At 45.1% G+C, this 11,848-nt stretch overlaps 1 protein-coding gene across 1 annotated transcript; it reads left to right on the top strand.

The window, feature by feature from the left end:
- The first annotated feature begins 1,581 nt into the window (after positions 1 to 1,581).
- Positions 1,582 to 6,175, top strand: irx2a (iroquois homeobox 2a). Its single transcript, XM_035765833.2, has 3 exons — positions 1,582 to 2,079; positions 3,117 to 3,507; positions 3,807 to 6,175. The coding sequence occupies exons 1-3, from the start codon at positions 1,840 to 1,842 to the stop codon at positions 4,502 to 4,504; spliced, it is 1,329 nt and encodes a 442-aa protein (XP_035621726.1). The 5' UTR covers positions 1,582 to 1,839; the 3' UTR covers positions 4,505 to 6,175.
- Positions 6,176 to 11,848: the final 5,673 nt, after the last annotated feature.

Raw genomic sequence — 11,848 nt, 5'->3', positions numbered from 1 at the left:
TCAGGACAGATTTAGGGCTGGACAGAGGCTTTGACATGTTCAGTTTCAGGACAGATTTAGGGCTGGACAGAGGCTTTGCCATGTTCAGTTTCAGGACAGATTTAGGGCTGGACAGAGGCTTTGACATGTTCAGTTTCAGGACAGATTTAAGGCTGGACAGAGGCTTTGACATGTTCAGTTTCAGGACAGATTTAGGGCTGGACAGAGGCTTTGACATGTTCAGTTTCAGGACAGATTTAGGGCTGGACAGAGGCTTTGACATGTTCAGTTTCAGGACAGATTTAGGGCTGGACAGAGGCTTTGACATGTTCAGTTTCAGGACAGATTTAGGGCTGGACAGAGGCTTTGACATGTTCAGTTTCAGGACAGATTTAGGGCTGGACAGAGGCTTTGACATGTTCAGTTTCAGGACAGATTTAGGGCTGGACAGAGGCTTTGAAATGTTCAGTTTCAGGACAGATTTAGGGCTGGACAGAGGCTTTGCCATGTTCAGTTTCAGGACAGATTTAGGGCTGGACAGAGGCTTTGACATGTTCAGTTTCAGGACAGATTTAGGGCTGGACAGAGGCTTTGACATGTTCAGTTTCAGGACAGATTTAGGGCTGGACAGAGGCTTTGACATGTTCAGTTTCAGGACAGATTTAGGGCTGGACAGAGGCTTTGACATGTTCAGTTTCAGGACAGATTTAGGGCTGGACAGAGGCTTTGACATTTTTGACTGTTGAAAAGTTTCAGTTGGTAAATTATTGCTTAATTTAATCTAAGATATATTGTACCCAAAAACTACCACCGTACGCTATGTGAATCATATCACTGTAGTCATCTCTTAACTGGTATTTTGTTTTTGACAAATAAATGATTATTGATGGTGATGATGATACCATTCAGCATTTTTAAACATGAAACTGTCATTGTTAATTGTTAATCTACATATGGCCTCGACATGTATCCACGTCCAACAGACGTCTCCAATAACACTTGAAATCAGTGAAATAATAGTGTAGTTCGTTGTTGACTTGAGGACCAGGAGAGACCAGCCAGGAGGGAGCCAGAGCCTGGAGATCAACCCCAATATGGACTGGTGTCCGACGAGCTGCAGGAGTGGGTTACACCTCCCTCAGGCCGACCGGCACACTGCACACACACACAAACACACACACACAGAGAGACAGGCACACACACACAGACACACAGACACACACTCGGTGCTATAGCTGAACCCCATCTTTCTAATACTCCACTTGACGCAATTATCAACTGCAAGTTGACAAGGAAGAAAAACCTGGATAATATTAAATATTACTGTCATAAAAAATTATGTTCAGTCACTGAATATTTTTTTATTTCAGTTGACAAGAAGTTTGCGCAATAAATACTGCCTGGATGTTTGAGCATGGGAACGTTATTGTCATTAAAACAAGTGAATTTCCACAATATGCGCAGCTGCAGCAGACTAAAGAACCGTGTGCCAGTGAATGTCTTCCCCCTCCACTGTCCTCTCCGTGTTGTTCCAGCCAGGGCTCCATTTCAGAGGGCGGAGATGGAATATTCAGATCAGCTGAGTGACAGCTCGTGTTTTCCACCGTTCTCAGAACTCCACTGGCTCCTTCCTCCAACTCCTCACTTCAGAGTTGAGGCTACTAAAAACATCGGACGCTAGGGGATCGAGACGTCGCCTGCCTCTATGTGCAGGGCACTTTACTGATAATTTGGGGGTCGCTTTTTAATTATTTTTATTTGAATTGTCTGAAGATCTGTTTAGTGAGCTCATTATTCTACAGAAGTCAATTTTCCGTGCTTTCCTCTTTGGAATCAGCAGCAACAGACTCTCAGTGAGGCATGTCTTACCCCCAGGGTTACCTCTACCAGCCGCCGGGCTCCCTGGCTCTCTACTCTTGCCCGGCTTACGGGGCTTCAGCCCTGGCTGCCCCGAGGAGCGACGAGCTGGCCAGGTCGTCCAGTGGATCAGCCTTTAGTCCTTACCCCGGATCAGCTGCTGCCTTCACGGCTTCAGCCAGCGGCTTCTCCAGCCCAATGCCATACTCCACAGACCCTGCCACGGGATTCCCTTCCTACATGGTATATACTCTACTTCCACTTATTCGTTACACAACTTGTGTCAGTATGCATACGGGAGGGACAGCCTGGTCGAAAATAATTAGCTCTAATTTTTTTTGTCGTTTATTAGCCAACAGTAGAGTATTTGCGTGCAGCGTGCAGAGAGCTACCGTTTCAGAGCGGGTCTAATGGGTTGTACAGTTCAAGGGTAAAATGGATGAGATCCTGAACGCCATTATGTATTCGAACATTGTTCGGAGAAAGCAGTGCATTTATCACAACGATAAATCATCAAGTGGTACATTATATTGTCTATCGTGTGTGAAAGTTGTAGGCTTTTTATTGTGTTTCTTCTTTCTGTAAATATGATGTGTGTTTTCGTGGGCCCGTTAACACAGTGCATGGCTAATTGAGTGGACTTCATTTAGGGGAAAATGCCCCCCATAAAGAATGATATGATGTAAGCCAATGGCCTTCATTGGAATTAGCCTGTAGTCTAATATCAAACCCTCCCAATGGGAAATAAAATATATGAAGTTTGTTCTCCATTTTTACAGTCACAAACTATATATGCAATTTAAATTCTTGGAATGTATATTAAATGAAATAAGCGAAATTTGAACATGAAAAGAGGAATTACAATGCTAATGACATGGTTCTCTAAGCGTTTATAAAAGGTGCACATACGCTGGGTAGTTAATTGGATTTGTGATGCTGTAAAGCAATGATATGCTAACACGTCTCTCTCTCTGACAACAAAACTAATCTAGCTAAAGAAAAGCAGGAAGTTAGGCGGTGATTACTGGAAATTAGTGCAATTACGATGCATCATTTATCATTTATTTAGCATAATGCAATGCGATGAATCAACCCGATAATGATCAGTGTAATACACGCAGTATATAGACCCAACTCACATTACACATTAAGTTAACTCTCTACACACACAACCACAATATACAACCTGTTGTGTTTAGTTGTGTTTTACAGTTTTCAATATTTATTAACAAAATGATAAATTAGAACAAAAAACGTTAAAAATCATTTTTCCTTTCCAGAGCTCTCCTTACGACGCGCAGGGCATGGCCGGGGCGCTCAGCTACCACCCCTACGGTAGCCCGGGATACCCCTACCAGCTCAACGACCCGGCCTACCGCAAGAACGCGACCCGAGACGCCACCGCCACGCTGAAGGCCTGGCTACAGGAGCACAGGAAGAACCCCTACCCCACCAAGGGAGAGAAGATCATGTTGGCCATCATTACTAAGATGACCCTGACGCAGGTGTCCACCTGGTTCGCCAACGCCAGGAGGAGGTTGAAGAAGGAGAACAAGATGACGTGGGCTCCCCGGAATAAGAGTGAGGATGAGGACGATGGAGACGGAGAGAGGAATGATGACCGCTTGGAGAAAAATCTTGACAACAGCGAGACGTCCGCGGAGGATGAAGGTAAACCACGAGACCCAACCCATGACCCAGTTAACGGCGCGAGCTGCGCGGTGCTGGTTTTTATTGACAGTTATCCACAGATGATTAACGACATGATGACAGAGATGGGAAGGCATAATACGGAACGAGTTCTAATTATTATTATTATTATTATTAACAATAACCATGGCATTCGACATTATTAGGATTACTATTATTATTATTATTAACAATAATAATATGAATCCTAATAATGTCGAATGCCATGGTTATTATATGGTAATTACTTCGTCTCAATCTCTTTTTATTTATTTTTTCAGGTATCAGTTTGCAGGTTGATACCCTTACAGACCATTCTTGTTCAGCGGAGTCTGATGGGGATAAGGTGAGCTGTCGAATCGGGGACCTGGTCTGTGAGTCTGGGTCAGATACTAAGGACAAATGTGAGGATGATGATGATGATGATCACGAACTGGAGAATGATGAACGACACCGAAGCCTGTCACCTAAACCTGTGACATCATCGCCACTAACAGGGCTTGAGGCCTCGGTCTTAAACCATCACCACCGGGAAAACAACAAATCATGTCTTGACAGCCGAATCTCAGGTCGTCACAATCCAGCCGTCAAACCCAAACTGTGGTCGTTAGCGGAGATCGCTACTTCAGACCCGAAGCAGCAGCAGCATCACCCGGGGCAGACTTGTCCATCCCTCGGTCTTCTAACCTCCACCCCCTCCCCGGCCGTCCCTGGCGCTGTGTACTCCGCCTCTTCCATCCTAGGACGACCCATCTACTACACGTCTCCGTTTTACAGTAATTACACAAACTATGGCAACTTCAGCCCGCTGCAGGGTCAAGGGATTGTGCAATATAACTCTGCTAACGACGGACTCACACAGACTGCTGCTGAGGTCAGCACCATGCATAAACACACCACTGACTCTCTGCTTAAAACGAACGCTAACCACAGTGAACAGTTCAGACCCTCACATTTATACTCTAAGAAAGGTACGTAACATGCAATTGTAGTTTCAAAAGAAGGACTTGTATTTTATGCATTTTGAATTCACTTCATTGGCCTTTGACTGAATATGTGATGTTTTGAAACAGATACCTGTTTGTCCCTAAGCAGAAGGCTTATGAAGGCCTCCGTGTAATCAGTGCTAGTGTAGGCCTGAGTTGGCGGTAGCTGTACTGTCGGCCTGTGTGTCAGACTGTCTCTCAGGGCAATAAGCAGAGATATGTTGTTGTCATAAACAGAGGTTCTATTAACAGAACGTCTTGAGACCCGCTCACACAGTAGGAGCGCAGCATTACTTAAAAATATCACTTTAGTTGGATTGGTTATTATGGACTACAAATGATGGGGTTTTAGAATTGGTTACACAATAATTAGATAACATCATGTTTTATTTTAACAACAGTTGTGAAATTTTTTATTATAGTATCAGTGACTGGTGGGCCACTTTCTTGTTATTTAAGACCTTTATTTACCTCTGCAACTTCAGCTCTTACTCAATACAACCTGGGAAGGACTTTAGGACAAACTCTGTGGGCTAAAGGTGAGGTTCTGATTCAGGTCTATAGGTAGGTGTCACAATTGCTTTGACTAAAGCCCCGAGCCATCACCCCTGCACCCTGGTCTTAACACTAACCTAACTAACCTTTCTCTAAAGGGGAGAGCTGCATCTTGCTCCTCAGACAAGACGCCTGGTCTGCAGCACTACAGCTGTTCTCCTCAGAGACAGGCCCGAAGGATTAATTAAACCTGATTCAGGGTTGGGGGATGAATTAACCCGGACTTATTCTATCATTTCACTTTCGTTTTCATGAGATGTGCGTTGACTGGCTCAGTAAATGTCCCGCTTTATGTGATGATTTTGGAAGACGTTATTTCTCAGGATGCATCTGCTTCATTGCCACGGTACATTATACTTTATATGAAGAGAATATTAGGTACATTATACTTTATATGAAGAGAATATTAGGTATATTATACTTTATGTGAAGATAATATTAGATATATTATACTTTATGTGAAGACAATATTAGGTATATTATACTTTATATGAAGACGATATTAGGTATACTCTACTTTATGTGAAGATAATATTACGTATACTATACTTTATGTAAAGTCGATGTTAGGTATACTATACTTTATGTAAAGTCAATGTTAGGTATACTATACTTTATGTGAAGATACTATTAGGTATACTATACTTTATGTGAAGATAATATAAGGCCTGCTGTATCTTATTTGTAAAGGATGTATGAGGTCTGGAGATGGGGCTGAGGAACCTGACGAATCTGATACATTTGATATTTATTTTTTTAATGATGGACAATGCTGCCTATAATTTATGCAAGTTGTATTGCAATGGACACTGAACATTGTTTTGTAAATACATTATTCCCGTTTTTATTTGAAACGTATTTGAAAGTTACAGAATCTTGTTAACAAGAGTACTTTTACTAATTTATATCTTATTGTAAATTAAACGCGCTAGTGTTGTTATACTGGCGAGTTAGTGCTATTTATTATTCAAAGGAAAACCAAATTAAAATGTTTTCCTCTGTATTTCAATCTGCTTTCATTTTTTCATTCATCTCCTTTATATTGTCGCATGAAAATGTATTTCTCTTTGCTTAGGCTACTGCTTTTAGAAATCGAATTATTAATCAAGTGTAAACGATAAGACTTTTGGGAATGGCATAGCCTGTATTAATTGATATGTTTGTTTGAGACAGCACAGTCGAGAGAAGCTTACCACCTATCCGTTTTCTAAAGGGCCTTTTCACGCCATTCTTATATGCGTTTAGCTCCATCCGGGGACTACTCGTGACCTTGGTTGGGATAAATGATATGCTTATTATAAATGATATACTTATCATTATATAAATGATATACTTATATCCGTGGCTGTCAGGGGTTTATTTTTCAGTGTGATTAATCCGGCGCTAGGAGCAGTATGATGAGTTCCCAGCGGGGTGATCCCCCTGGCCCAGCCTCAGTCAGTCTGCCGGTCAGTCGGCCTTCTTTACGGGCCGATATTAAAACCATCCATAAAGCGGTGTCTAAACAGCCAGCCGCCAGCTCCAATGGCCTGTCTCATAAACTAATCCGACCGGCTATACCTCGCTGATCTTCCTTTCATCTGATTATTTGTTTTTATTTCGCGAACGGAATTATTATTATTACTATTATTATTATTATTATTATTAGTCTACTAATGCTTTATTTAGGCTATTTGCATAACTTACAGACTACGAATTGCAACCTGTTTGCCTCATCTGAACAGGAGGCAAATTATAAAATATTTTCGAAGATAGAATATAGGTTCTGTTGTTGTAACAATTGGAACACTTTCATAAACACTTAAATGTGAGCGACAATGACATATGTGTGATAGAAATGAACATTTAAAAAGCAATTAATTGGTAGGCCTATTGTTTCATCGCGTCCTTCAGGCTAACGAAATCTGTTTTTCAAAGCGCAGCACCAACATTTAAATATCTGTAACAATGTGTGTTTGGAAAGCTTTTTTCGTCTCAGAGCTTTACGGTATTTCCTACGTTTCTGTCTGGGTTATTCATTCACCAGTCCTCTGAGAGGTGGTGAGAGAGCTGTACGTTCTTCATGACTTCTAAGGTGAATGTTATTGAGCCTCACGGGACGCCACTTCACCTTTAAAGTTTTCCTTTCCGCCTCAACTTCCTAATATCTGTCCCGGTGTGTGTAGACCTGTTGGGGAGTCAGGCAGCCCCTTTCACCCCCCTAGATCTCACAACCTCTCTCTCTACCAGACCATTCTCTCTCTCTCCCTCCCTCTCCCTCTCTCTCTACCAGACCATTCGCTCACTCGCTCTCTCTCCACCAGACCATTTTCTCTCTCTCTCTCTCTCTCTCTCTCTCTCTCTCTCTCTCTCTCTCTCTCTCTCTCTCTCTCTCTCTCTCCCCCCCTCTCTCTCTCTCCCTCTCTCTCTCTCCCTCTCTCTCTCTCTCCTCCTCTCTCTCTCTCTCTCTACCAGACCACTCTCTCTCTCTCTCTCGCTCTCTCTCTCTCCAGACCACTCTCTCTCTCTCTCTCTCTCTCTCTCTCTCTCTCTCTCCCTCTCTCTCTCTCTCTCTCTCGTCGCTTTACTTTCATTAGGGCTGATTTATTGAAATGCAGACTTAATGTGAGGTGGGCTCCCCGGGGATCTCACTGTTGTCAAATAGACCCAGAGGCGCTTTCCTTTCCACGCAGAGAGGCTCTGAGCTGCCTTCCACCGAGGCCTGCTCCGCTCCGATCAACGGCCTCTCTCTACCTCTCTCTCACAGCCTCTCTCTTTCTGCTCCCTTCAAATGTCTCCATTTGTTCTCAATAAAATACATTTAGTTTCTGCTGAAGTGCAGCCTTTGAACATGAACAGAATTCCACCACCTCTGTGTGTGTTAGCGGAATGAGGTGAAAGAGGCTCCGCACAACAAACACAGCCCGCCTGGATAATACAATTAACGGTGAATTTATGTCATGATTAATTATCAAGTCAATATTAATAATTATGTAGTCCTAGATCTTTGTTCCCTTAGAGTTTAATAACTTGACACCGGCCTGCTGGCCTCTGTATTTACAAAAAGCCTACAGCCTATCTATTCTAGAAAAACTGTAGTCTACTTTAACAGTATGATACATTACTCTATATCACAATAACATACCGTTTCTCCTCTGAGTGGGCTGTACATATGAATGTGTCATAAGAGCTGGTTTGTGTGACCGATGGGATGCACATATATCTCCGAACATCTCCATAGCATTAATCAAATAAGCAGTTCATTTGTAGATAATTCATTATCTATATGCCTACGTCGTCCTATACAACACGTCATTTCCCACAACATTTTAATCTCTGATACACAGCTGCTCTTCTTTACAACAGCGTCAACTTTAGCCTGTGTGTAGAAAGCGTTATTATAGCCATTTATAATGAATAAATATTTACAGCACTTACTCAAATTAAGATGACAGCCGATGTGTTGAATCTCTTAACATTATTATCAGTTAGGTGGGTTATGTTTACAATAAAGATACTTCTAAACGTCTGATTTAATATGTTGTCTATAAAGATTCGTTATATGAGTGGCCATATTGTTCGTAGTTCTCGCTTTCCTCAAGTGTTAAACTGGTAAGCGCTGTTTTCAATGCCTCAACCAAATCTTTATGGATTAGCATTGGTTGTGAATATGTCACTTACGTGATGCAGCCAATATGATATTGCCATTATTGGACTAAGAAATATACTTAGGTAGACTAATCTTCACAGTGTCTGTGTCTATTACCACGTCAAAGCTGTTAATAAGTGATAAGCAAAACATATATCTGTTTCCTTCATGACGTAACTGCTCTGGTCCTTTTCTAAATGTAACAGATCATTCTCACTGGTCTAATTGACCATTAAGGTCGCGTCGTAAATACCGTTCAGTTGGAAAAAGGAAAGAGAATTATGAACAAATCCAATACAGATGTGTAGAATAGAACACATCAAAGTAGTGTCGACCTTTCAGAGTCACAGACCAAGGCCTGTCCACTCATAAAGGTGTCGGAAGAGATGTCCTCTGCTCGCTCTGATCAAGGACCGGGGACGGGGAAAGAATGTCAAACTCTGATGTTTGTCCGTTCCACGATCTAAATAACGTCATTAGGGGCTCGCGCTACGCTTCCACTATTTAATTGACAGTTTTGGTTTATGACAGGCGAGAGTTAGAGTAACACGGTGAGAGACACTGTTAATCTGACATGTATTAAAACCTCTGTCTACAGCACTAGGCTACCAGGCCTACACTATGTAGGGAGACTAAACAGATGGGAATGGCTCGAATGGTGTACTGTGAATTTAGGTGGAGCTATGTGGTCTATTTAAGTGTTGTAGCTAGGTGGAACTAGGTGGTGTAGCTAGGTGGAGTAGATAGGTTAAACTAGGTGAAGCTTGGTGGCAGAGCTAGGTGGAGGTGGAGCTAGGTGGAGCAAGGTGGAGCAAGGTGGAAATAGCTGGAGCTAGGTGGAGCTAGGTGGAGCTAGGTGGAGCAAGGCGGAAATAGCTGGAGCAAGGTGGAGCTAGGTGGAGCTAGGTGGAGCAAGGAGGAGCAAGGTGGAGCTAGGTGGAGCTAGGTGGAGCAAGGTGGAGCAAGGTGGAGCAAGGTGGAAATAGCTGGAGCAAGGTGGAGCTAGGTGGAGCTAGGTGGAGCAAGGAGGAGCTAGGTGGAGCTAGGTGGAGCAAGGTGGAGCAAGGTGGAAATAGCTGGAGCAAGGTGGAGCTAGGTGGAGCAAGGTGGAGATAGGTGGAGCAAGGTGGAGCTAGGTGGAGCAAGGAGGAGCTAGGTGGAGCAAGGAGGAGCTAGGTGGTGGAGCTAGGTGGATCTAGGTGGTGGAGCTAGGTGGATCTAGGTGGTGGAGCTAGGTGGTGGAGCTAGGTGGTGGAGCTAGGTGGATCTAGGTGGTGGAGCTAGGTGGTGGAGCTAGGTGTTGGAGCTAGGTGGTGGAGCTAGGTGGATCTAGGTGGTGGAGCTAGGTGGTGGATCTAGGTGGTGGAGCTAGGTGGTGGAGCTAGGTGGATCTAGGTGGTGGAGCTAGGTGGATCTAGGTGGTGGATCTAGGTGGATCTAGGTGGTGGAGCTAGGTGGATCTAGGTGGTGGAGCTAGGTGGATCTAGGTGGTGGATCTAGGTGGATCTAGGTGGTGGAGCTAGGTGGATCTAGGTGGTGGAGCTAGGTGGATCTAGGTGGTGGATCTAGGTGGATCTAGGTGGTGGAGCTAGGTGGATCTAGGTGGTGGAGCTAGGTGGATCTAGGTGGTGGATCTAGGTGGATCTAGTTGGTGGAGCTAGGTGGATCTAGGTGGTGGAGCTAGGTGGATCTAGGTGGTGGAGCTAGGTGGATCTAGGTGGTGGATCTAGGTGGATCTAGGTGGTGGAGCTAGGTGGATCTAGGTGGTGGAGCTAGGTGGATCTAGGTGGTGGAGCTAGGTGGTGGAGCTAGGTGGTGGAGCTAGGTGGATCTAGGTGGTGGAGCTAGGTGGATCTAGGTGGTGGAGCTAGGTGGTGGAGCTAGGTGGTGGAGCTAGGTGGATCTAGGTGGTGGAGCTAGGTGGTGGAGCTAGGTGGATCTAGGTGGTGGAGCTAGGTGGATCTAGGTGGTGGAGCTAGGTGGTGGAGCTAGGTGGTGGAGCTAGGTGGATCTAGGTGGTGGAGCTAGGTGGTGGATCTAGGTGGTGGAGCTAGGTGGTGGAGCTAGGTGGATCTAGGTGGTGGAGCTAGGTGGATCTAGGTGGTGGAGCTAGGTGGATCTAGGTGGTGGAGCTAGGTGGTGGAGCTAGGTGGTGGAGCTAGGTGGATCTAGGTGGTGGAGCTAGGTGGATGAGCTAGGTGGTGGAGCTAGGTGGTGGAGCTAGGTGGATCTAGGTGGTGGAGCTAGGTGGTGGATCTAGGTGGTGGAGCTAGGTGGTGGAGCTAGGTGGATCTAGGTGGTGGAGCTAGGTGGATCTAGGTGGTGGATCTAGGTGGATCTAGGTGGTGGAGCTAGGTGGATCTAGGTGGTGGAGCTAGGTGGATCTAGGTGGTGGATCTAGGTGGATCTAGGTGGTGGAGCTAGGTGGAGCTAGGTGGATCTAGGTGGTGGAGCTAGGTGGTGGATCTAGGTGGTGGAGCTAGGTGGATCTAGGTGGTGGATCTAGGTGGATCTAGGTGGTGGATCTAGGTGGATCTAGGTGGTGGATCTAGGTGGATCTAGGTGGTGGAGCTAGGTGGATCTAGGTGGTGGAGCTAGGTGGATCTAGGTGGTGGATCTAGGTGGATCTAGGTGGTGGAGCTAGGTGGATCTAGGTGGTGGATCTAGGTGGATCTAGGTGGTGGAGCAAGGTGGATCTAGGTGGTGGAGCTAGGTGGATCTAGGTGGTGGAGCTAGGTGGATCTAGGTGGTGTAGCTAGGTGGTGGAGCTAGATGGATCTAGGTGGTGGATCTAGGTGGTGGAGCTAGGTGGATCTAGGTGGTGGAGGTAGGTGGATCTAGGTGGTGGATCTAGGTGGTGGAGCTAGGTGGTGGAGCTAGGTGGATCTAGGTGGTGGATCTAGGTGGTGGAGCTAGGTGGCTCTAGGTGGTGGAGCTAGGTGGATCTAGGTGGTGGAGCTAGGTGTAGCTAGTTGGAGCTAGGTGGTGGAGCTAGGTGGATCTAGGTGGTGTAACTAGGTGGTGGAGCTAGGTGGTGGAGCTAGGTGGATCTAGGTGGTGTAACTAGCTGGTGGAGCTAGGTGGTGGAGCTAGGTGGTGTAACTAGTTGGATCTAGATGGTGCAACTAGGTGGTGGATCTAGGTGGTGTAACTA

The sequence above is a fragment of the Oncorhynchus keta genome, unplaced genomic scaffold, assembly GCF_023373465.1.
Source record: "Oncorhynchus keta strain PuntledgeMale-10-30-2019 unplaced genomic scaffold, Oket_V2 Un_scaffold_2537_pilon_pilon, whole genome shotgun sequence".
Lineage (NCBI taxonomy): Eukaryota > Metazoa > Chordata > Actinopteri > Salmoniformes > Salmonidae > Oncorhynchus > Oncorhynchus keta.
This window is presented reverse-complemented; position numbering and strand designations above follow the sequence as displayed.

Excerpts from the sequence above, each read along its gene's own strand:
- irx2a (XM_035765833.2), top strand. The coding sequence starts at position 1,840 with ATGTCTTACCCCCAGGGTTACCTCTACCAGCCGCCGGGCTCCCTGGCT. Across the intron at positions 2,080-3,116 it reads CGGGATTCCCTTCCTACATG|AGCTCTCCTTACGACGCGCA; the intron begins GTATATACTCTA and ends TTTCCTTTCCAG. Across the intron at positions 3,508-3,806 it reads GACGTCCGCGGAGGATGAAG|GTATCAGTTTGCAGGTTGAT; the intron begins GTAAACCACGAG and ends TTATTTTTTCAG.